At 41.8% G+C, this 27194-nt stretch overlaps 1 protein-coding gene across 1 annotated transcript in view; it reads left to right on the forward strand.

The window, feature by feature from the left end:
• TMEM178A (transmembrane protein 178A) overlaps nucleotides 1-27194 on the forward strand; it is a 351274-nt gene that overhangs the window by 314323 nt on the left and 9757 nt on the right. The window contains exon 3 of the mRNA XM_085612076.1: nucleotides 1108-1245. Coding sequence (XP_085468202.1) covers nucleotides 1108-1245 — 138 coding nt within the window. The remainder of the gene's footprint in view (nucleotides 1-1107; nucleotides 1246-27194) is intronic.

Consider the following 27194-nt stretch of genomic DNA (forward strand, 5'->3'; position numbering starts at 1 on the left):
ACAGTATAGACTCTTTTTGTCAGGATCGCAAACTCTCAAGGAATCAAGGAGTCCTCATCTTTAGTTTTATCAGGTATGTCTCTAGATTACAAGTTCCTTTCTGTAATATTCAGGGCTTAGTAATGGCCACCAGCAAAAGTTCAAGATTTCCTCGGACAATACAGTAATTTGGTTTTAATTCAATCCCTGATGTGGAGTAATTTAGAAAAATACCAAATTCATGAATCGTTTTTAACCATGATGTGGGATAAAAAGTTGCCAAAGCTGGTGGTACACCTCAATACTAAAGGCTGTCCACCCTGCCGCCAATATCCGCTCTGAGTTGCGGTGCCTTTCTTAGTTGCATGAAAAATAGAGCTCTGCTGAGTGCACCGGAACCATCACAACTGCTGTATCATCAACAAGATCTGGGCTTTAGGTGTATCTCTTATCTGTATTAACCCTGGGCGTAGTTCGTGAAGTAGCACTAGGCGAAGCTACGCAAAGTGCACTTCGCACTACGCGAGCTACGCGTAGCACTTCACGAACTGCGTAGTACCCTGATCGCACTGTGCAAGATGTTGTTTTCAATGATTGCACAGTGTGGACAAGCAACCAGCACTGTGCAATCATTGAAAACGGCATCTTGCACAGTGCGAGCTGTAGTTTTCTGCCGCTCGAGTCGATTTTTACTCGAGCGGCAGCTTTCTTAACGCGGACTGGTAGTTTCTCATCGCGAGCGGTCGCGAGCATACGCGACCACTCGCAATGAGAAACCTGACCTCCTCGCGTTGAGAATCTCGCCGGGAGGTTTATTTTCCATGCTCGCGATCGCCAACTTGATGTTGCTGATCGCGAACAAGGAAAAAGTCTCGCCGGGATGTCATTTTGCTTGCTCGCGGTCGCCAACTTGACGTTGAGGACCGCGAGCAAGCAAAAAATGACCGCTGCACTACGCAACACTACGCTACGCGTGTTTGCACTGTGCTACGTGCAATTTGCGTAGTGCGAAGTAGCGCAAACTTCGCAAACTACGCGAGCGTAGCGTAGTGCTTTGCCCAGGCTTAATCTGTATGTGTTGAGAGTTCATTTTCTGACAGTCCTTTTTTGCCCATATTTCAACAACAGATTTAAGAAGAATCACTGCTGGTTTCCTGGGTATGGCAGCTGCTGTTCTCCTCTGTGGGTGCATTGTTGCAACAGTCAGCTTCTTCTGGGAAGAAAGCCTCACCCAGCACGTCGCAGGACTTCTTTTCCTTATGACAGGTACCTCCTCATTTGAGTTGCTGGCTGTGTGAACCAATGTGTTTTAGTTTTCTCTTATTTCGAACAAAATGTGTTAAATTAAACTTCTGACATAATACGCCTTCAATTTTTTTCTGTATTTACTATTAATGTGCATGCAATTAGCATCATATTTGCCAGGATTGTTAATTTGGAGGGTACACTGGAGACTTTAGACACTCTTGCAATGAAAACATACACTTATGAAGCTCTACTACCATACTGCAGTAATTTAATATGTCAGCAGTAAAATGTGCAGAACTTAAGCACCTTATATATGCAACATATTAGGCATTTTGTGTTGTCAGTGTTATACCAATAATTCATATTTTGCAAAGCAAAGTACATCTGGCAGTTTTAACGAATACTTCTTTCCTGACATAAAAGTGTTTATGTGACATGGCCAGTGTTGGCCAAACATCCAATTACGTCAACACAAAATTGTTAACATGCTACATCTAATATGTTATTTATATTTGTCATCATTATAAAGGCTACAGATAACATGAAAACCATGAATGGATTTGGCTATACATAAAAATGAAACACCATAATTACCCATTTGCCAATGAATATAGTTATAAATGTATGAATGTTATGGGTATTTTTAAAGCGCTCTATCACCCGCATGGCTATCCTGGCGCTAAGCAGACGTGTGCCTGATCCTGCCTATGTTGGAATGATTAATTGAAAAGCCAAGTCTTCTTTTTACAAAACTAGCAGTAGAAAGGGAAACTGGGTCTGCCTTAGAGTCTCATCACCTTCTTCTATAACACATGCCACTAATAGACTCATCGCTGCTTTCAGCAAGTGGTGAATATGTAAATAAAAATAGTGTTTTGACTTACTCTTCTTCAGTGTAAACTTGGAAAAGCATAATCCTTGTCCCATGGAAGCAATATTCTTCACTGGTTTAACAGGGCATTAATATATATGTATGTATATTGTACTCTTTAAAATGTATGTCTCTTTCTTATTGTGTTTATGTGGACTGAACTGTCTAATCCAATTAAATTTGAATTTGATTAATACATGAGGATTGCAATGGTAGGCCAAGAACAGCCAAGCCAACACCAGAGTTTCATAATTTTGAATGTAAATGCAGCTTATTCATATAGTATATATCATATCAAAATAGTTTATTTCGGGTTTCAATGAACGCATAAAAAATGCAAGCCATAGATAATAACTTCATAATACTTTTGGAACATACGTTGTACAATTGGAATAAGTAGTAAAATTGCAGAATAGCCTATCCTAGCGTATTGCACGTAATTTGCATGAGCATCCATAAGTTTTATCTATGTATTACTAATAGCCACTTCCTAAATAATAGTATTAAAAAGTATTAAAACGCCAATTTTAAAATTAATAAGATGAGATTCAGTATATCATAGATTCTAGACACTGATAACAATAATAATGCCCTAGAACCTGTCTCTCAAAACTCATATGTCCTTGGTACAAACAGATTGGTGAAACAGTTTAATGAGGTAGATGTTTATAATGGGCTACAAAGGCATTTTCTTACAAGCCAAACCGCGTAAAGGTATCTGCGAACAGCAAATACAATAAACCAATCAGTATTTGAGCTTATTATCCTTGAGGCTGTTAGGTAACTTCTAAGCCTCAATTTGTTACAGAGAGCCTTAATCCATTTCCTATGGGGATATTTATACTGGTAGCAGAAAAACAAAAAGATGGTCTATTCTTCGCAGTTTGCTCCACACAGGCCACACCTTGATGAATCAGTCAGCCTGATGGTTATTCCAGTTTTTAGTATAGTGACCAATCAGGAATGTACACAATCTAAATTTAACATATAAATTCCTCGCTTGGCCATGTCTTATTTCAACCAGAAAGGGTTAAAAAGCTGGACTGGATTTAAACGGAAGAAACACTGATGTCAACAAACCCCGTCTACCATTGCATTACAATGATACTGCTCTGTCACATATGACCAATATGCTTTAACAGTTAATTTGGCATTAGTGGTAATTACAGACAGAGTTAACCAGAGTTGCCTATTGCTAGAGGGTCTTTTTTATATGTAGAAGCCATTTCATGGATTCAGAATTAAGAATACTCATGATCTCGGTTAGTTTGTTACAGTATGGTTCCAACTCCGTGGTACCCCACACCCGGACCCAAAATAATAGAGGGCTAAGATCTGCAATGTCCCCGAACCGCTTAAGGGGGGTTTCCAGAACTAAAGGGATAGTAGGGGTACTCTGAGGTACAATAAGTAAGGATCTAATAAAGGAATTTTCCTCGCTAATCAACTCTTTTTCCCCCACTTGCCCCCAGATTTCTGCCCAATACTGACCCGCGCTCTGGATTTTGGCACGATAAATTTCGATAACCGGTGAAATCTGTCTTGGAGTCGTGCTTTTGTATCTTTCCAACATAATATGTGTTCCATATAAAAAAGAAGTACTTGTTTGAACCATATGAGACACCCAAGAACTAGATCTATCCATTGAGTTACCCAAATAGTCACATTTTCCTCCCTTTGTAGTGGGGTCCCTTCCATGCTGAAAGCTCCTCTAGGGGATCTGTGAGGTTTGAAGCACATATATTTTATTTTAGTAGTGTTAATCCTCAAGGCCACTTTAATTACAAAAAAGTCTAAATTGATTCATAAGAGTTTGTAAACCCATAGGAGTGCACCAGAACTATATAGTGCCATCAGCAAATAATAGCCCTTGTGTAAACTTGCCACATAGTCTAGGGGAATCATGTTTGCAATCAAGTAAGTTTTTAAGTACATCGTTGATGTAAAGCAAGAAGTAGGTTGGGGTAAGTACACAGCCCTGACTGACTCCACATTCGATTTCAATACTTTTAGTTAATTCCCCTTTAGGGCACCAACTCACCTGTGCAAAATTTGATCCATGTCATCTAATTATTATATAAAATAAAGACGGGTCCATCCCAGTCTGTTTCATTACTTGCCATACTTTGACCCTACGTACCAGGTCAAATGCTGTTTTAAGGTCCACAAATGCTGCATATAAATGGTCTTTGGTTAGCTGGAGGTTTTTCCGTTGTATTAGAGTGAACCTGAAAATGTGGTCAACAGTGCTAATCTTCTGTCTAAAACCGGCTTGCAGAGGGGAAAGGATACTCTCAGCATCAATATAGTCCTTAATCTTTTCTAAAACCTGAAAGCAAGATGTCTCTTGTAAGATATCAATTAAACCTATAGGACAATAATTTCCATGATTATTCCTGTCCCCCTTTTTGTGAGTAGTGATAGCTTCCACACCCCTCCATGTCTCAGAAATAATTTCACCTTTGAGCATAAGGTTTGATAGTTTATTTATATAAGGGTCCTATACTTCCAACTCGGAAATATGGAAGTCACCTGGAATGTTTTCTGGTCCTGGTGCCTTCCCTGATTCAAGTTGTTTTACAGCTCTTCTTGCGTCTAAGCTAAAGCTCAGTGGTGGGTCATTGTAAAAAATATTTCTCCCAGATATGGGCAAGAAAATGGTGATCCAGCTGATGTGTGGATCTTAAATTACCATTAGCTAGTATATGCCAGAATGATTTACTATCCCCAGATCTAGCCACAATGAGCAAATCCTCTCAACTTTTGTTTATCTATTCTTGCATGGACTTAGCTATAGTGTCTTTAAACTTAGCTCTTCTGGTTCTGATCATGGAAATTCATATAGTGGTCACCTTGAACATCTGATATGGATTTTGGATTCCCATTGATTCAAATACTTTTATTTGGCTTCTAAATTATTCAATGCAGTAATACAATACAACAAGCTTTTTTACACTACATACATTATGGAGAGAGGATGTGGTCTGATGGCTAGAGTAGCTGACTTTGGTGCTGGAAACCAAGGTTCAAGCCTCGGGGTCACGTCCACATCCTGTGATTCTGGGCAAATCACTTAATCTCCCTGTGCCTACCAAAATAAAAATGAATTTGTCCTTGTGTAACGTAACCGGTGCTCATGTAAAGCGCGCCAATACCTTCGGGTCGAGTATGCGCTATATAACTCTGCAAAGGAAAAAAAAACATTTAGAATTAATTAGTTGGGTTTGTCAGCTCTGGCACTATGGCTGTAACAGCGAATATTTTGGTCCTTCGTCATGGAGCAAGAGGAAATTTATAGAGATAACAAGAAATTTAAATTTGGTAAGTCCAACTTGGAAATGGGAGTAAAAAGAGGAATATACGAGCAGAAAGCATGATTAGGCAAATGAGGAGATACTGGTTAGGGGGCTGTGAGTAAGTAGTGTATGGCCAGATCCTCTGCAATACTGGTGGTTAGGGAGCTATGAGTGAGTAGTGTGAGGCCAGATCCACCACAATAATAGTTAGGTGGTCAGGAATAAGTAGTGTGGGGCCAAATTCACCATCTCCCCTGTTATTCCCCATCAGAGGGGCACATAGGAGGAGTACACGGATGTGAGATGATAGAGGGATGCTCTGCTATGTGCTCTTTGAATTGGATTAGCATGGTGCCCCAGGGTGCTGCTATGGGATGTTTTCTTATTCTTCGTGCTTTCTCCCAGTGCAGCGCAGAACTTTCTGCTTCACTCCAACAGAGCAAAGCTTGACACCACTGAACAAAGGACGGGGCTGTTGTGCATGCCAATGCATGGTTAGTATACGCTTTGCTAGAAGAAGGGCTAAATTTGCAAAGCGTACCCGCACCTTAAAGCATTTCCTCCTTGGAAAAATACCCAGCATGGTGGCTTTACATGAGCTGAGTATTAGCTCTGTAACTGTAGCTAATATGGCATGTATCAAATGACGGAAACTGCCAATATACAGGTATACCCAAAGCATGTGACTAAGGTCAGCTGACAGCGCTCGGCTTCTAGGGCAGGCACGATCACCTGATGAGAACATACAGTGTATTCTAGATGTTGTGAGGTAAGCCCTATGAAGAATCATATATTGAAGGTTCTTAAAATGCACATTTCTAGAGATAGCATGAGGATATTCAAGTGCTATTGGTGCAGATCGGAGCTTCCGAATCCCCTCTACTTCCACGGACGGAGTGATTTCACAGTCACACGCACACACACTCATCACACGCTGGTGGGGCCCATAACACCAACATTCATCCTACCACTCTATCCGTGCCATGTATAAGGGGGAACACTTTTTGATACCTAACCAATCTGCATGTACCCTGAGGTCAATGGCATCAACTAGTTGCTATAGATCTGGTGAAACAACTTAGCACTCTATAAATTTAATAAACATGACAATAAAATAACCACCCGACACAGTAATTCAAACAGAATATTGTTTATCTAAAATTGTACGAAAAGCCAATTAAATGCAAGATCATTTCTTTCATATTTACCTATTCTGGCTAAAAGTTGTTTTCTAAGTCAGAACCGGTCCTCCGCAAAATAGTTAAAGTTTCTAGCCGTCATGTAGAGTCACCGTCCTCTCCGTCAGCATTGGGACCTCTGATCATCAGTTCGGGAAGAAGTGGCGCTAGACCTCTCTAGTCTACTAATATTTATACCAATTTTACATTCCAAATGTTGCAATCATATCTTACAAAACAGTTGAATGGCGGAAATTATGTTGTCTTGGTACATTGGGTTACAACGATAGTTTTTCTCACACATTGATAGTCTCGAATAATGAATAGAAATTAGGAGTTCATAAATAATTCGTTACTTCTACGGAATTCGTTACTTCTACGGATGTCTCTTTAGGGTAAAATGTATCTCATCCGTGGGACCATTATAAGTTCATCAGGTCGGTATTTGGATTTGGCAACAATCTTCACGCTCAGGGGCATTTGGCATCTCTCCCAGATTTGTCGTCATGATCATGGCTTTTCAGTTCAATAGGAGGGCAAGGTCGCAGTCAGCGCGAAGCCTCCTGTCAAATTTTCCATCTACTCGAATGCAGGCTGCGGGTGGTAGCCATGTTATAGCAGGCCACAATGGTCAACTTAAGTAAAAGGAAACACAAAACATAATTACTGCACGGAAATGATTATACAGTGTTATTCCCCTGCTAATTCCCTTTTGTGTATGTATTTATCTAGCCAATTGCAACATCAAAAGCCATTAATGCATATTAATTATAAGCGCAAAACACAATAACATCACATAAGCAACATCTTTTCTGTCAATTTGCTCACCAACTTAGTTCACTTATTATTTTAGCCATGCAATAGCATTCCCCCGTGTAATTCGTCTGTTAATAAGGTTGGTTAGACAAGACTCGACAAATCTTTAGTAATTATTAATTAATCAGTAGTACTTTTAATAATAACATACGAAAATGAAACAGATATTTGGGTTTAAAGTAAAAACCCTGCTCCATCAATCCCCCCTTTGGTGATATCTAATCACCACAAAAATCAAAACCCAAAAAAAACAATTTTAATTTCCCCTTTTAAAGAAATTCAAAATATCTTCTTGTTCATTTTTCAAACCCTTGTTTCCATATCATCTTCTCTCTTCGTTTCTATATACATGCTTTCCCTCAGTTCTTCTAATTCTATTTCTTGTGGATCTCTTTCTGGTTTCTTTTGTCTCTTTTTAACATTTTCTCGTGTAATTTTCTTTTTATTTCTTCTGTATCTACAACACATACACCCTAATCGAAGAATTAATAATGCAACAATTACACACGTTAATGGAAATAATATCTTACCAAAAATGGTACTACCTATTTTAGCTACAAAATTCTTAATAGCAATCATCTTATTAGTGATTTTAGTCCAGAAACTTTCAGCTTCCAGTGGTACTAATTCTTCATGCAAATCAGTAATATTTTTGATATAGACCTTTAGATCTTTGCTTTCGTCAGGAATGTAAGTGCAACAATGTTGAACTTTCAGCATTCCACAGACTCCACCCTGTTTTGCCAATAGAATGTCAAGGGCAAGTCGATTTTGCATCGCCATAGCGCGTAAAGCAACCATTTCAGTATTTACCAAAAGAAAGCCTCCAGCGGTGCTTGTTGACAAGCGATCCACCACTGTTGACAGCTTCCGAATGCCAAATGCATTTAAAGAAATTCCCACTGCTGGTATCAAAGCTCCAAAAATATCTCCTACAATTTCTGTCCATGTTTCTCTTCTATAGCGTGTTAATGGATTAGTTTGTTCAGCATTTTCTACTCTATCCATGTGAAAAATCTTTGGAAAGACCAGGCCAACATAATATGTGCCAAACCAATGGTCAGGCAACCTGTAATAAGCCTTGTTCCCACAAATATAATACACTCCCGGAAAAACTGGATCTTCTCCTCCTCTAAATCCCCACCCGGTTGCAATAAAGTATGTATCATGGCACTCACTAGTCCCTATGAAATAATAATCATACTGGGATCTCTTCCTGGTAATGCATAGTTTGCCTTTCTGTGGTACATCTATAGCCATAGTTGGACTGGCTCCATTTTTCAATTCTTTTTCTTTCTCAATGTCCCACACTGTTTCACTCATTTTATGCCCTTCTGCTTTCTTGTGCATGTTCAACCTTCTTCTCTCAACCATATCTAGGAAAGTTTTCTCTTCTTCCTTCAAACTGCAAGTTAAATTGTTTCCAAAAACATATTCTAATGTTAATTCTCTAGTTTCTATAAAAATCTCACCTAAAGTGTTAGCTTCTTTTGCAGGATTCAGTTCTTTATTCATAGGCAGTTGCCCAAGAATATTATCTACATTAGACATATTATAATCTAATTTCCCTAACTGATAAAATATACTAATCAACACACTACATGAAATTCCATACGTAGCCGGAAGATGATGATAAGTCACTCCTTCCGAAACAGAGGCAGGTAATTGCATACAGATGCAGCAATCCCTTACATCCATTGTCTTTACGTATTCATACAACAATTTTGAAAACACATTGCTAGAAAAATCATTAATTGACCTATCCTCATGTATATATACATTGCTAGTTCTAGTTGGAACTATCTTCTGTGAACTCAGTATGTCCTTCTAAAGTGTCTATAGTTACTCTAAAAGAAATCAGTAGAGCAAGCACGCTCCAAAGCAGCATTAATAATCCTGTACAGCAGCAGCACATCTTGCACCATCTTTTCATGAAGGTACATCTACTTTGATTATTGTTAGTGTTAGCCATCCTGTTAATTTGACCGTGTCTTTTGACTTAGCCTCTTCTACTCCACTACCGAAATTTAGGGCAGCAAGTACCCAACAGATTATTACAAACTACTAGTTTTAATTTTACTTCTTTTCCTTTCTTCTCCAAATGCTTTCTTTAAATTTATTCAATTTGGATTTTCATCACTTTTCACTGTTTCTTCATCATCATCAAACTGTATTAGGTCCTGAACATCCGTTTCTTCTCCAATGTCTGACAAGATAACTCTCAGGATTCCCACTGCTTCTTCTTCATCAACCACTTTCAGTAAAGCCTCCTCTGGGCTACCTTGACTGTCTGCCTCTTCTCCTTGTTCAGGCAGTGCCACATACGTCCATTCTGGTGACTTATACTTCTGGTTTGGTTTTCTGATTCTTTTAGTTCCTTCAGATATCTTTGTTTCCTCTTCTTTCGTTGGGTTTTGACTTGACACTTCGTTCACTTGTTCAGCTTTCGAAGAGTTAACTCGTGTCAGTCGATACCTCAGTCTCTTTATCTTGTTGGGCCAAAGATCTCCTTTAGCATTTCTCATTTGTCTTCCTTCTTTATTGTTTCTTTCTCCAATCCAAGTTCTCTTTCTCAGAACTCGTCCTCCATGTATCTCATTTTCACTTTCATCAGATTCTGTTCCAGTTGCCTCTTGTTCATCAACAGTTTTCTCTTCTCTAACAACTTCTTTTTCTCCAACAGTCTCTTTTTCCACCAATTGAGATTTCCCTACTTCTGTCCCTCCTCGGGTCTCCGACACGCAATCTTCTTGCTGTCTACTTGTCCCTTCACCTAGCTTGTTGTCGATGTGCCCTACACCTCCTCTGGGTTTTTCCGCAATCTGTCCCTCTCTTTCTTTTTCTGTCCCTTCTTCTTCAAGAATTATCTCAGGTGGAACTTGTCCAATTTCCTCATTTGATGTAGGTGTCACTTCTGTTGGAATGTTCTTTTCTTTTCTTTCTTTCTTTTTGTGTTGGTCACTGTTAGTTGGAACTTCAGGCACTTCTTCAGAATCTGGACTCGTCTCAGAAATTTGCAATGATCTTTTCAGAACTTCTTCTGGTGGGATGAAAATTTCTCTTGACTCACTTTCCCCCCTTTCAGGATTCTTTTTTCTTTTTACTGCCTCACTGTCTGCATCATCACTGGAATCTGATTCTTCAAAGTATTCTTTTCCAGTGCCGTCTCTTGGATTTGGAACTCTCAGTGTGTGACTTGCATGTATCCAATTTTTCACTCCAGCACACTTCACAGCAGTCGTTGTGGTCAGAATGACTTGTCTTGGCCTTCCCCACCTTGGAACCAGGCAATTCCTTCTTCTGTGGACTTTTATCCTTACCCAGTCCCCTGGGCTCAGATCATGGGCTTGTTTCTTTTCAAGTGTGGTGGCGTCTTCTCCATCCTGGTGAAACACAGAATGAACTGCGTCAGCCAGGCCTTTACAGTAATCCAAAATCATGTCATCAGTTATAGTCATTAGCTTGTTGACTGGTACAAATGCATGTCTCATAGCACGTCCCATGATAATTTCATGTGGACTCAAAGTTTGAGTTTGAGTTTGAAAGTATTTATAGAGCGCACGTATACCAGCGGTTTCTTGGCACTCAAACCTGTTGTTCTGTCTGGAGTAGACCTAATTGTCATCAGGACTAGAGGCAAGACATCAGGCCATTTCATTCCTGTGGCCAGGCACATTTTGCCAATTCACTTGTTCAACCACACCAGGAGCATCTGGTCGGTAAGCACAATGTAGCTTCTGCTGTACACTCAATGTTTCACAGATCAAACCCATGATTTCATTATAAAAATGTCCTCCTCTGTCTGATTCAATGGTCACTGGGAACCCATACCTTGGGATGAATTCTCTTAACAGTAGCTTGGCCACTGTTATCCCATCATTTCTTCTAATTGGATATGCCTCCACCCACCTGGAGAACAAACAGACCCCCACCAGGACATACCTTAATCTATTGACTTGGGGCATTTCGATGAAGTCTATCTGCATTCTTGTGAAGGGTCCTCCCTCCCTGCCTATTGTTCCTAGGCTCACCACTGTTCTCTTTCCAGGATTGAATTGCTGACATATCAGACATCTCTGACAGAGACTCTCTGCTATCAGCCTGAATTTTGGACTATACCAGGTCTGCTTAAAGGCCCTTATCATAGCATCCCTTCCCAAGTGTCCTTGGCCATGATACATCCTTGCCATTGACAACATGCTATTGGCATGACTGGTCTTCCATCCCTATAGACCCACACATGGTCTTTTTCCCTTGGTGCACAACCTGCTTTCACCCAATCTTTCATTTCTTCATCTCCTGCCTCATCCTGCAACTGCTTCACTTCCTCCCATGTTCCCACCGCATTAGTAAACATTAAGGAACAAGAAGACATTTCTCTTTCTTTACTCCGATTAATGGAATGATTATTCCTTGCACAGTATTGTGCTATGTCATTGGCAAATGTGTTCCCAACGGTGACGAAATCATCACCTTGACCATGAGCAGCACATTTTACAACTGCTAGTTCTTTAGGCAGCTGTATCGCCTCTAGCAATTTTCCAACCACTTCAGCATTCTTTATGGGAGTTCCACTTGAGGTCAGGAAACCTCTTTGTAGCCATAACTGGCCAAAATCATGGACAACTCCGAAGCCATACTGGCTCTCAGTCATCACAGTCACTCTCACATTTCTTCCAATTTTGCAAGCTTTCGTTAGTGCCACCAATTCTGCCACCTGAGCGGATTTAACTCCTTTCAAAGGTGATGCTTCCACAACTCCTGAAACTGTACACACAGCATATGCGGCACTCAGTGTTCCTTCATCCGTTCTCAAGCAAGATCCATCCACAAACAACACATGATCACTCTCAGGCAGTGGCAGATCTCTTATATCTGGTCTTGGTTTTGTACAGTAATCAAGCACATCCAGGCAGTCATGATCAACTTCATTTCTCACTCCCACACATTCAGCATCAGGCAACAGTGTTGCTGGATTCACATTCACACATCTCTCAAGGCTCACATTTGTTGCACCAAGAATGACTTTCTCATATTTAGTCAGCCGACTATGAGACATGAACTGTGTCCGGCTCCTTGTTAAAAGGATTGCCACATCATGAGGTACGAATACCCGTACAGGATATCCCATTATGATTCCCTCACTTTGTTCCAGACTTCTGCATGTAGCAGCTACTGCTTTCAGGCAACCTGGTAAACCCACAGCTACTGGGTCAAGTGTTGATGAGAAGTATGCAATTGGCCTCCTCAGACGTCCATGTTTCTGGATTAACACTGAAAGTGCACATCCATTTCTCTCACTACAGTACAGCTCAAATTCTTTTTCATAATCTGGCATTCCTAGGGCAGGGGCTTCACATAGCCTGTTCTTTAACTCTTTAAATGCTGCCATTTCTTCTGGGTTTAATTCCAATGGGTCTTTCACCTCACTTTTGGTCAATTTAATTAATGGCTTGGCAATCAAGGAAAAGTTACTTATCCACTGACGACAGTAACCAACCATTCCTAGAAACATTCTTACTTCTCTTTGTGTCATTGGGGCTCTCATCCCTCTGATAATTTTGATCCTGTCAATGGTCACTTTCCTCAGACCCTTCTCAATATTATGTCCCAGATACTGGACTTCTTTCTTGCAGAATTGCAATTTGGCTGGAGATACTTTTAATCCTCCATCTGCCAAGTGATTCAGTAAAGCAATGGTGTCTACTTCACAGGCTTCACGTGTTTTTGATGCCACAAGCAGGTCATCAATGTATTGGACCAAAACTGAATTTTCAGGCATTGTTAGACTCTCCAGAGATTTCTTCAGCAATTGATTAAATATCGAAGGGCTCTCTGTATACCCTTGTGGAATTCGGCACCATGCCAAAATTCGCTCTCCAAATCTAAATGAAAAAATTGGCTGGCTGTCATGATGCAACGGGATTGAAAAGAAAGCATGGCACAAGTCAATTACTGTATACCATTCTGCATCATGGGGAATCTGATACAAAATCACTGATGGATTTGGCACAATGGGACAGCATGACACAACAATCTTGTTAATTTTTCTCAAATCCTGTACTATTCTGAACTTTCCATTAGGTTTCTTCAGTCCCATTATTGGTGAATTACATGGGCTGCTCAAAATTTCCCTCAACACCCCCTGCTGGATCATTTTCTCAATTATGGGTGTTATTCCTTCAATTATTTCAGGTGTCAGTCTGTATTGTGGGATGTTTGGGTAAACCACTCCTTCTTTTACAGTAATTTTTACGGGATCTACATTTCTCATCAGGCCCACATCTTCTCCAGTAAAATCCCAAACTGCTGCTTTCACTGTCTGTTTCAATTCTGGGGGTAATGCATCTGGATTAAACACAGCATATGTCCCCAAAGCCTCACTTTCCCTGTTATCTAGGGTCATTCTGTATAGGACATCCTCATCTGGTGTTTCAAAGGTTTTTCCATCTGGAGTACAGAAAATAGTGCAATTCATCTTGCACAGCAGGTCCCTGCCTAGCAAGTTTACAGGACTAGTGTCACACACCACAAATCGGTGCATGTCTGAGAATTTCCCTATTCTAACCCTTACTGGTTCAGTAAGATGAGTTTTTATCTGTGTGTTAGACACACCAACTACTTGGATCGCTTCATCCGAGAGAGGAAGATTCTTTATATCAGCTGACCTGACAGTTGATCTCGTGGCTCCTGTGTCAACTAGAAAAGTAACACTTTCACCATTGATTTTTCCATCTACAAAAGGTCCTGCCTGGTCTATTTCTAGAGTTGCGCCAAGTACGCACTCCTCCTCCTCTCTTCGGCACCGTCAGCAGTCTCCCTCAGAATCACTTCCCTCATTTTTCAGCCAATATTGTGACACAGCGCTTGCGCGTTTTGGCTTGTTTACCTGCTCTTCATCGTAGAACCCCGAATCTTGGCTGTACTTCTGGGATCCTCTTCTTTGTGGCAAGGGTGGTTTTGGCACCTGATTCTGCTGCTTAACAGCCTTCTGCTGTTGCTGATGCTGACCACACCCCTCACTCTGCACCTGTGAATTCAATGATGGATTGTCATCATTAGTAGACGGTGGATTCTTACACTCGGATTTCCAGTGCCCTAATTTTCCACAGTTGTGGCAAGGAAATTTCTTCTTTGCTTCCTCAATATTGCCTTTCCCTTTTCCTGGGCCAAACCTGGGTTTATTTCCTGGGTTATTTGCTTGTTCAACCAACTGAGCTTCCTGTCTTTCTGCAACTTTCACCTGTGCCCACATTGCCTTTTCTTTCAGTTTCCTTTGCTTTGCCTCAATCTCATAACTGAAGTATTTTGCATGTCTCAGGATCTCATCAATCTTTTTGCTCTGCCAGTCTACGGTATGCTGCCTTATCATTTCACTGATTTCAGGTCGCAAGCCATACACAAATCTATATACAAAATGGCTCAGATCCTTATCACCCAGATGTTCATCTCCACTGAACTGTTTGAAAGCCAGTATTAGTCTTTCATAGTAAGCATGGACTGATTCTTTCACTTCTTGATGTGTTCGATCTATTTTAACCCAGTCTGTTTCCTTGGGGGGTACCTTATTTTTCAAGAAGGCCATAACCTGCTCATACTTTTTCATGACCTCCGGATCTGGAGCTCCTGTCTTTGGATCTCTCGGGTATTCTTTAGTGGGCCAGTCTATGACTATCTTACATTCTGCCCACAGGTCTGCTGGTACAATTATATCAAACAGACTATTCAGGTCGATCAACAGCACTTTTGACAACTTCACAAATCTGTCGACCTGTCTATACCACTCGACTGGCTTCTCTCTTAGTCGAGGGAAATCATTTGTAAATGACAAAATATCTTGTCTGGTCCATGGAACATGTACGTACCCTCCTCCTGGAATCTCCCTCATGGGGTAAGCTGTCACTGCTTTCTCCTTTTCTTTCATAGGGAATGTTGAGTAAGTTCTATCTGCTGCATCCTCTCGCTTTCTATACCATCTATCTTTCCATCTCTCCACATCTCCCCATTTTCTCAGCAAAGCAATCATCTCCTTAATCTGCCCTGTTCGGCCTGCATTATTCAGATTCTCAATGTCCTTATCTGTAAAATCCACTCGGTAAGGCTTTTGTAAAGCTTTTACCTTGTCCATGTCGATCCCCATTTCACTGGCTATTCCTTTCAACCTGTCATGTATGTTCTTTGCTGTCCATGTGATACTTTTACATAGAAATAGAATCGCCCCTTCCTGATACTTTTTCAGCGTTTCTGTAGGGATTGTTCCTACAATCAGCTCCTCCATTTCCATACGTAGTCTAGCTACATCAATTCCCTGGGATTCTTTTTCTTTCCTCTGCAGAGCCTTCAGCCAATCATTCAAATCTTCAGCAGTTATTCCCATGGATTTTCCCGCACCCCCTGGTTCTGTCACTCTTTGTGGTTCTAAGATCGATCCTCTGTTCCCTTCCACACATCCAGAGTTCAAACCTGAGTTAGTCTGCACATTCAACTCTCCTCCACATATGGTATGTCTCCACTGATTTTCTGCTGATCTCCACTGATTTTCTCCCGTTCTCATTTCTGCCTGCTCTGGAGGAACATTCAATCTATTGCCTACATATGGAACTGTCAAACCACTTTCACCAGTCCTCTGCTTGTCGAAAATCGGCATAACCAGACCTATTGTCACAGGCAGCGTAACTGCCTCAAGATTTTTAGTCAGTTCTCTGATTTTCTCTGTCAATTCAAATGTGGCTCTTGCTAATTCTCTGGTCTTTTCATCCTCAACTTCATTCTCCCTTTCTCTCTCCCTTTCTCTCTCTCTTTCTCTCTCTCTTTCTCGCTCTCTTTCTCTCTCTCTCTCTCTTTCCGCAAGAGAACTACTGCTGTTCAATTCAGGGGTCATAACCTCTGTCTTAATAATCCGCAGGGTGTCTCTCATTGGGGTAACTGCTGTTCCTACCTCTGGTTCTCGTCTATACGGGGGTGGTCTTTTGTAGAACATGTCATCTAAGACATCGTCATCAGACTCATTCACCCCATACCTCCTTGTTTCTACATTATGTTCTTTTTCTGTACACTTTCTCCCTTCTGTCTCCTCTGCAGTTCTTACAGGATATAATCCCTCAGTCATACTGGCATCTCGCCATCTTCTCATCCGGTCATGATGAGTTTCGCGATCATACTTTCGCCCAAACATATACCTGTAATTTCCTCCACTCCTCTGCTTTTCTCGCTCATGCATTTCATCTTCCCATTCAGTCAATGCCTCAAACTGCGTTGGCCTAGGCCGAGGCTCTAGACACATCATCCGCTCCCGTAAGTTCCTCAGTATGGCCAGATTAAATGAGCCATGTTCCGGGAAAGCTAAAACTCCATCCTCTTTAATATACTTCACCCAGTTGTCCAACCAAATACAGGTATGATACCCATACTTCGCAACCATGAAGGATGCGGGGGTTCTTATCGGGGGAAGTAACTGTCCTTCCCTAGTCACAATATCCTTATCCTTGTCAAACCAGTTCTTAACCTTACTAAACAAGGATTTCTTTTTCTTTTCCTCAGCGTGGTAATACATTTTCTTATTTTCCGCAACCCTTTTGTCCTTTCTACAACTGTACGATCTCCTGTCCAATTGCAGTGCGACTCACACTAACGCACCAATCCTGGAGCGTCTACGTCACTGACTCAGTCCACGATTTCCAGAGCGACTCACACCAACGCACCAATCCTGGAGCGTCTACGTCACCCTGTATGTCTCCCAATCCTTGCGTGGCGTACACTAGCACACCAATCACCGTGCTTCCACCGTTCTAACCCACTGTCCAATCACAGCGCGGTCTCCCTGACATCAGCAGTCGCTGCAGCAGCTCCTGCTCCCGTCTCCTGTCTCTCTCGTCTACCCCACCTTTACAAAACTACTCGGTATACTTTGTTTCAACTTCTACGAGTCTGTTAGTTACAACATACAAACACCTCCATTGTCTGCTGCTAGCCACAGAACAGCAAAAGACCTTTCCCACGAGAATTCCGCCTTTCCCGAGAGCAGCGCTTACCTCTGCCCTACTACGGAATCGTTACTTCCGTTGATAAAGTAGCACATCCCTCTACTCTACCCTTCTAACAAGCACCAATTAACTGTTTTCTCCGGAATGCTCCTAAGAGTTTCACAATTAACCAGAATGCCTTCTCATTCACGCACTTTCACACCAGAAAATGTAGTACATTCACACAGAATTCTGTCTTTCCCCAGAACAGCGAACAGTCTGTCCTACTACAGAATTATATCACACGTTAACAAAGAAGCGCTTACCTCTGCTCTGTCCTTCTAACAAGCTCAGAGAATACCTATTACCTTTCTAGTGATAAGCGTTAACGGAATGCCATAAGGATCCCTGATACCTAAGACCAGAACTTCACAGATAACCTTCGCTATCATATACACTTCTCTCACACAGAAAATATGTTTCTAATGGCAACACACGGCGATGCTACCTCATAGAACCCAGACAATGCGACGCGCAACTTCAATTGTCACACGTTTTCCCCTGTCTACATACAGGGCCAACAATCCCACCTTTTCCGAGAGCAGCGCTTCCCTCTGCCCTACCACGGAACTGTCACCGACTTCCTACATCCCAGAAACCATACACACTACATAAAACTCAATACACCTTCAACATACAGTGTTAGTACAAATATCAATATCAATCAATAATCAATCAGCCTATATACACGCAAATTCGCCAGATCAAGACAATAGTTAACCATCATTCTGCTACCAAGAAACTGGTGCAGATCGGAGCTTCCGAATCCCCTCTACTTCCACGGACGGAGTGATTTCACAGTCACACGCACACACACTCATCACACGCTGGTGGGGCCCATAACACCAACATTCATCCTACCACTCTATCCGTGCCATGTATAAGGGGAAACACTTTTTGATACCTAACCAATCTTCATGTACCCTGAGGTCAATGGCATCAACTAGTTGCTATAGATCTGGTGAAACAACTTAGCACTCTATAAATTCAATAAACATGACAATAAAATAACCACCCGACACAGTAATTCACACAGAATATTGTTTATCTAAAATTGTACGAAAAACCAATTAAATGCAAGATCATTTCTTTCATATTTACCTATTCTGGCTAAAAGTCGTTTTCTAAGTCAGAACCGGTCCTCAGCAAAATAGTTAAAGTTTCTAGCCGTCATGTAGAGTCACCGTCCTCTCCGTCAGCATCGGGACCTCTGATCATCAGTTCGGGAAGAAGTGGCGCTAGACCTCTCTAGTCTACTAATATTTATACCAATTTTACATTCCAAATGTTGCAATCATATCTTACAAAACAGTCGAATGGCGGAAATTATGTCGTCATGGTACATTGGGATACAACGATAGTTTTTCTCACACATTGATAGTCTCGAATAATGAATAGAAATTAGGAGTTCATAACTAATTCGTTACTTCTATGGATGTCTCTTTAGGGTAAAATGTATCTCATCCGTGGGACCATTATAAGTTCATCAGGTCGGTATTTGGATTTGGCAACAATCTTCACGTTCAGGGGCATTTAGCATCTCTCCCAGATTTGTCGTCATGATCATGGCTTTTCAGTTCAATAGGAGGGCAAGGTCGCAGTCAGCGCGAAGCCTCCTGTCAAATTTTCATCTACTCGAATGCAGGCTGCGGGTGGTAGCCATGTTATAGCAGGCCACAATGGTCAACTTAAGTAAAAGGAAACACAAAACATAATTACTGCACGGAAATGATTATACAGTGTTATTCCCCTGCTAATTCCCTTATGTGTATGTATTTATCTAGCCATTTGCAACATCAAAAGCCATTAATGCATATTAGTTATAAGCGCAAAACACAATAACATCACATAAGCAACATCTTTTCTGTCAATTTGCTCACCAACTTAGTTCACTTATTATTTTAGCCATGCAATAGCATTCCCCCGTGTAATTCTTCTGTTAATAAGGTTGGTTAGACAAAGACTCGACAAATCTTTAGTAATTATTAATTAATCAGTAGTACTTTTAATAATAACATACGAAAATGAAACAGATATTTGGGTTTAAAGTAAAAACCCTGCTCCATCACTATCGCCCATTCAGTGTCATGCAGGGGGGGTGCTAAATCCTCCTCCTGTTCCTGATGCAGTTGGCTCAAAGAGAGCCCAGTGTGATCCCTAATGACTCTGTAAAACCAAGTGATTAGGTGTTGACCTGTTCCCAAGGTGTGTAGCACATGTGTTCGTTGGTCTGTGTCCATCACACCCCATAGCGTTCTGAGGGCTCCTAATCACTGCTCATATAGTAGAAATTGGGTCGAGGGAAATCTATATTCCTGACATATCTGATCAAATGTAAGCAAGTGGTCATTTTGAAACAAATCCCCCACTACATCAATGGAATGCTCATACCAGTTTGTCAATTGATCAGAAGTAAAGTGCCCCAGGGGTCCTGGTAGACCCTGTAGCGGTGTAGCTGAAGAGTAAGGGATTGAGCGCTTGATAAGCTGAGAGACTCGTTCCAAAAATTCCCGAGCTATCCACACATGTAGTGTCCACGAACGTTGCAGCTTAATAGTAGGATGAAGAATTTGTTGCCTCACATGCGGGGGCAGGGGGCCCTCCCCTGAGTGGTTTCACAAAGATTTGGGATTTGGGATTCCCATATGTAAGCATGAATATCTATGATATATTCAGGGCCAATGGAATTATGCCAAGTGCAGCTGAGGCGTTCTCACATAACTATGGACCGGCCGCATTACCACATAAGCCATCATATGCTGCATAATCTGCAGATTTTCACAAAAAAAGATTTGGTTTCTATGGTGCAACTGTTAATAAAACCACAGCAACACGTGTTGCTGCATAGTGGAAGACCCATTGCGAAGGGTGAATGGTGACCTTTATATTGGTGACCTTTATATTGCTTGTTGCTATATGTGGGTGTTAAACTGGTACTAATGAGCTGAAACCTATGCCCAGACATTGTTATAAAGTGCAAAAGTAAACAAAAAGGGTAATGCTATAATAAAATGTGCTGCATTACACCACGTCATTTCGACAACCCTGCCGTATAATTTGGCCCTGCCCTGCAACATAATTCCAGTGGCCCTAGATATTGTTTTCACCATGCATTGTGATATGATTTAAGAGTACATGGGTATGGAAACACTTTCGCGACACAGTTTTAAGGCAGCGCCTTGAGACCCTCACGGGTGAGTAGCGCTCTATATAAACCCCTGATTGATTGATTGATTGAAAGGCAAAATACTGATATCCCTAGAACTTGGTTCAGATTCTTAACTGGCAGTTGCACAAATAGTTTTCAGAGGCCCATGTTCATCTTTTGTTGAGAGATTGAAAGTTTGGAACGTGCATTTCTGTATGAGCAACATTCATAATAATGGCAGCCAGCCTATCTTGGGAGTCGATTCATCAATACCAGGGGTAGCGAAAGTGGCATCACATTACTCTTTTGAGGCCCGATGACGTGACAGGAAGTGACAGCACATGAACGCTGACCTAGGTGACAGCAGAGGAAGAGATGTCACATAACCACTGGATTGATGACATAACAGTAAGTAAGTAAAATCAATAAAGGAACCGAAAAGGTTAGAGAGGCGGGTAATGGTCTATTTTAGTTAGGATACGTATATTAACGAAGGTGTGGCCATGATATGCCTAATGTGATGCCATGGATGCAACCTTGATAGCTCATAGATACAGACATCTTCTACTCAGATACAACCATCATATATTAGACAGTTATCATATGCCAAATCACATAATTAAATGCCCAGATGTAGCATCACATATACAGCTGTATGTCATTATTAAAGTCTGTTTACTCTCCAAGTAAAGGCGCTAACTGGACAATTTACTTGATTGACTTGTGAGTCTCCACCGTACACAAACCTGCTCAGTAAGCCTGTGCGGATGCTCGATCTCCATACCCAGAGGGTCTAGTGCTAAGGTTTGGGTAAAACAGTAAGGTAACCCCTATGACTACAGAGGTAAAAGGCTTTCATTGAGCCCTATATCCCCTGATTACTCTGATTTGAAGTTCCTTTCCTGGACATGGATCAATATTGAAAGGAAATGTAGGGTGCATTTGTGTTTTTGCACTACCGGTGCACTTTGGTGTTGCAGAAGAGGCCCTTCATTTATATGAATAGTGCTATTGAACACTTTGTGCTTGTGCATCCCCAAAGGGTGTTTCCTGATTCACATAGGGCAGTGACCCCATACAATTGAGAGAACACTTTTACCTCTGCGCCCATGCCTTATTAGAGACGCGGGCCCATGGAAAAACAGCCTATCAGGAGGCACACTGATAGAGCGCCACATATAAAGTGGCTAAAGTCAGTGTGCTGTCTGAGCGTGTCCCTTGGGAGATGGTCACAGGCATCTCAGTGACCCCACAGGCATTCCCCAGTAGGCATGTGCAGTTACAAAGTGGCCCGCCTCCGAGAGGGGTTTCCTATGCCCTTCCGAAAATACTGCCTTGATTTTAAACCTGGGGATCTGTCCCCAGCATAGGTGCAGTTTATGCCTGTACTTGAGACAACTCTTTTTAAATGTTATATGTGACACTGTCCTGGTGTGCAGTGGGCACATCTGTGCCAAGGACATTAAAAAATATTGCACAATTTTACAAAATATGGCCGCAGGGGTCTTGCTGTAAAGTTTTAAAGCGGACAGCATCGTCAAGTTCTCCCTCTTTTCCCTTGTCAGAGATGGAACACTTAGCTAGTCATGGGATTTTTTTCGTTATAGAACGTGTAATCAGGGCATTTAAGTTGGGAAAAAAACACTGGGGGTGCTCTAAAAGGGGCGGGGCAAACCTCTTAAAGGGGTGTGGCCTATTCAAGTAGGGGCATGGTCTAAATAAAGATATGTATGGATAACGCCATACACCCTCCCCAGAGGCGCAAGTAGAGCCAAATTTCGAGGGGGGGTGCTAAGTAAACATTTCGGGGGGGGGGGCTAATTCTTAAAGCAATAGGCAGAGTGGAGCTGCAGGGGCTCCACAAAGGGGTGAAAAACAACAAAGCCTCATTAACAAGCAAATGGTCTTTCAAAGACCTGTGAAGTACTCGGTTGAGGCTGTGTGTGTTTGGAGGCTGGTTGCAGGATCGCAATCTTACGCTTACCAAAAATTAGGTGCTAAATCTATGAAATTACAAGTTTTTTTGTTATCCTTAGTTCTACGTAACTTACCCAACAAACAAAGCTTTACTCAGAATGACTCTGAGATAGGTGCCTGAAAAGTCATTACCTCTTGATTTGATGGACAGGCTCGCAACGGCCATTGGGCTCAAATGGCTTCAGCCCCCCCTTCCCGTCCTGTCGTGTGTGTCAGCCCAGCTGAGACAGCTTCCGGGCACGCTCACAGCCCCACCCGAGTACTTCACATGTCTTTAAAAGACCATTTGCTTGTTAATGAGGCTTTGTTCTTTTTTCACCCCTTCTTAGAGCCCCTACATCTCCACTCTGTCTCTTGCTGGAAGAATTAGCCCCCCGAAATTTGGCTCTAGTTGCGCATCTGGTGATGGATGCAGGTCCCATTCACTATCAGAAATAACTCTGCTTGTGATGCTGGCCCTTTCCCCTGTCACGAGAGACTCTGGGTGTGATGGTGACCCCCTTTCCGGATTTGAAGCACGTTAGACTTGATTGTCCTTATCGGGAGTGAACGAGTGGGGTGGCTACGTGGCAGGCACGACAGCCTCACACTGACTCCACTGCATGTGATGTTCCTGTCACTGACAGCAGCAGCAGTGCTGAAAGCTACCACTTGGGTGTGACAGAGTCTAGTAACCCCCTAGTCTCTCCTTGCAGGGGAAGAGGGCAGGGAGCACCGCCAGCCTCCCAGAGCGGTAGCGCTACAGGGACCATGGGAAAGGGCCCTCACGCTGGTATTTTCTGCCTCCTGCGTGCTCCAGGCTCGGAGCCGCGTGCCCAGAGGAGCTGCGCATGAGAGGCGTCCTGGGCAGTGGTGAACCAGAGGCGACTGGGAAACGTGCAGTGGAATATGAGCGAAAACAAACTTCGCCACCCAGCAGTGGCAAGGGATAGCCGCCACCCCACCCTCCTGCCAGGCAAGCCATGGCCAGACCCGTGACTGCAAGGACCTGGCATCAGGAGGCATGTGCAGCAGCAGACTGGCATTCCAGCGCGAGCGCCCAAGTGGAAAGAGCAAAGAGGGAGGGATGTGGTGACGTGTGGAGGTGAATGAGCAAGAGAGCTAGGCACTAACTTACAAAAAGATGGGGCGGGGAGAGTGAGGGGTGGACCCAGTGAATGAAGGGTACACAGGAGACAAACAGGGAGAGATAAACAAGGTGACGGAGAAGAGGAAAATAAGAGAAGGGAAAGAGTATGGGAGAGAAAGAGAAGCAGAAGGTGACAGATAGAAAGGGGGTGGGGGTCATAATTAAAATAAGTTTGGTGCAAGAAAAAAAAAAGAAAACGTACTACCTCTGCGAGGCCCGAAAATAGAGCCTGATAGAGACCTGTTTTGAGGCCCCCTGAAAAGAACTGCCGGTGCTCAGACCTGGACAGACCCGGCCCACTTAAAGCCCTGCTTGTAATCATGTATTTATTGCGGGTAAAAACAAAACTCCAAGTGCCTGATTACAAAGAATAAAACAAGAACTGGCTAAACTGTTCACAAGTACCTTGGAGCACTCTGAAATGTATCCTTATGCATCACCGTCTCCTGACTTCAAACAGTATTTTGCACAAACAGTATCTGGGGATGTGAGCAAAGGGGTCGTCAGGATCTCAATAAAGAACAAGTGCAGCTGGCAAAAGCTAGTATGGCCAACAGGTTTGCGGTGTTCTGCATTCCTGTGCTCTAGTCTTCCACGTGCTCAGCTGTCTCTATATAAAGAGCTTCTTTTTTCTCATGTCAAGCAGCAGTTTACCCGTCCTCGATTTTACTTTGCATCTAGTATTTGTAGTTTTGGATGTAGTATGGAAAAAAGCAGACTGCAGTCTTGAGGAAATGAACTAATCCAGTCTAGAATTTGGGAAATTGAAAGGTCAGCCACTGCAATCCCAGGCGTTTTAGTGACATCACGGTCTTGTTGACAGTGCAAGGTGCTTTACTGGGGCACTGTCACACATTTGGGCTAAACCCAATCCTTCCACCAGCTACAGCACTGGAATTCACTGGATTCCCAGCCTCTTTCCCAGGCTTGAGTATCGTCAGCATACAATACTAGCGAGAAGCCATGGTCCCTGATTAGTTTGGCCAATGAGGTCACATACATGTTAAACACAGTTGGAGAGAATGCTGACCCTTGTGGAACTTCCTACTAGAAAAAGGTAACCCCCTTGAAAGTTTTATTTTAGGTCAGGGATCAGGGGGAAAATACTATAAACAAAGCTAATAAGTATCCCTCTGGACCTATATTTCTTTTACTTAACAATTAACTTGTTGTGGGTTCACATAAAGAAAAGACCACCAATTGTATGTTTACATTCCAACTACTAAATTTATTTTTATAAATTGTTTTTTAGATATTTTACTTATTTATATACATTTTTACTTATTTATATACATTTTTCTCAAATATACATCGGATTCTTTTCTTATTCCTAAACACAACCTATACAGTGATGTTCTGAATTACTCTGTGCTTATTCAATTTTATCAACACAATACGTAAAGGTATAGGCTAATACTCATTATGAAAAACATCTCTCTTGTGATTTGAGAGAATTCCCCACAACAATCACTCCTCTACTCATACCACATGCATATCACTATCATACGACACATTCACACTGCACCCCAGATAAGCACCAACGATGTTGCTGGACTGGCCAGGACTGGGCCTAATGCTCGACCCTTTGATTATGATGCCAAATACTGGGGTGTATCACTCTGTCTGGTCGACGCACGTTTCGGTGGATCTAACTTCTTTTCTTGCCACCTTCTTCAGGACCTGTTGTTTGCGAGTTTTTTATCGCGGGCAAAGATGAGGGGATTGTTATTCTGTAAATCAATTGGATAGTATTAGAACATAGTTTCATATATTTTTTATGTGTCCCACAGGAGAATGCTACAATCATTCTCCAATATATACAATTAAAAAACCAAGAATTTACACTTCTGTCAGGATTACAAACGTTCCTGTAACTACATAGCTCTCTGTGGGTTTGGAAGAGATATATAGTGATTGCTCAGAGAGTAGAAAGGATAGATAAGAGAGATATATGCTTCAAATAAACTTCATTTTATTAAAAAACTTTTTCTCTACGGGCCTGTGTCCTATTGGCTAATGTTCTCTGTTTGTCAAGTCTCACTGATATTACTCCATTATGTTACTTCTTATTCGTGGGCATACAAGAGAGAACCCAGAGCTACCTGTTCTGTGCTGTTATTCAGGTAGTAAAGGTCTTCCTCTCAGTTGATATTACATGTGTCGTTCTTCTTCTTTCCCGATATGGCCAATGCTGCAAGGAGATTTCATATTATTATTACACTTTCTGCTTTTTCTGTGAAGTTTATTTGAAGCATATATCTCTCTTATCTATCCTTTCTACTCTCTGAGCAATCACTATATATCTCTTCCAAACCCACAGAGAGCTATGTAGTTACAGGCACGTTTGTAATCCTGACAGAAGTGTAAATTCTTGGTTTTTTAATTGTATATATTGGAGAATGATTGTAGCATTCTCCTGTGGGACACATAAAAAATATATGAAACTATGTTCTAATACTATCCAATTGATTTACAGAATAACAATCCCCTCATCTTTGCCCGCGATAAAAAACTCGCAAACAACAGGTCCTGAAGAAGGTGGCAAGAAAAGAAGTTAGATCCACCGAAACGTGCGTCGACCAGACAGAGCGATACGCCCCAGTATTTGGCATCATAATCAAAGGGTCGAGCATTAGGCCCAGTCCTGGCCAGTCCAGCAACATCGTTGGTGCTTATCTGGGGTGCAGTGTGAATGTGTCGTATGATAGTGATATGCATGTGGTATGAGTAGAGGAGTGATTGTTGTGGGGATTTCTCTCAAATCACAGGAGAGATGTTTTTCATAATGAGTATTAGCCTATACCTTTACGTATTGTGTTGATAAAATTGAATAAGCACAGAGTAATTCAGAACATCACTGTATAGGTTGTGTTTAGGAATAAGAAAAGAATCCGATGTATATTTGAGAAAAATGTATATAAATAAGTAAAAAGTTATATAAATAAGTAAAATATCTAAAAAACAATTTATAAAAATAAATTTAGTAGTTGGAATGTAAACATACAATTGGTGGTCTTTTCTTTATGTGAACCCACAACAAGTTAATTGTTAAGTAAAAGAAATATAGGTCCAGAGGGATACTTATTAGCCGTGTGGAACTTCCCCAGGGAGGTAAAATTTGCCTGATTCTAGGATGTCCCAGCATACCCTCTGTTCTCTAGCTGAGAGGAAGGAGGTGAGAAGGGTAAGCGCGATGTCTCCAATTCCTCCACCCTCCAGCCGTCGCGTAAGTACAGTGCGATTAACTGTATCAAACGCGGCTGATCGGTCAAGTAGGATCAGGACAGCCCTCCACCCCTATCAATTTGCCATTGTAGTTCCTCAGTGGCCATAATTAATGCAGACTCCGTGGAGTGGCCGAACAAAAGCCATGTTGTGTTGTGTCTAAAAGGTTGTTGGTATTTAGGTAGTCCGTGAGCTCTCAGTTAATGGCTTGTTTCAAAACCTTGGCTGCTAGAGGCATACAGGAGCTCAGGCAGTAGTTTGTTACTTCGAGAGGATCAAGGGAGGTTTTCTTTAAAATGGGTTGG

This window comes from Triturus cristatus, chromosome 6 (genome assembly GCF_964204655.1).
Source record: "Triturus cristatus chromosome 6, aTriCri1.1, whole genome shotgun sequence".
Classification (NCBI taxonomy): Eukaryota; Metazoa; Chordata; class Amphibia; order Caudata; family Salamandridae; genus Triturus; species Triturus cristatus.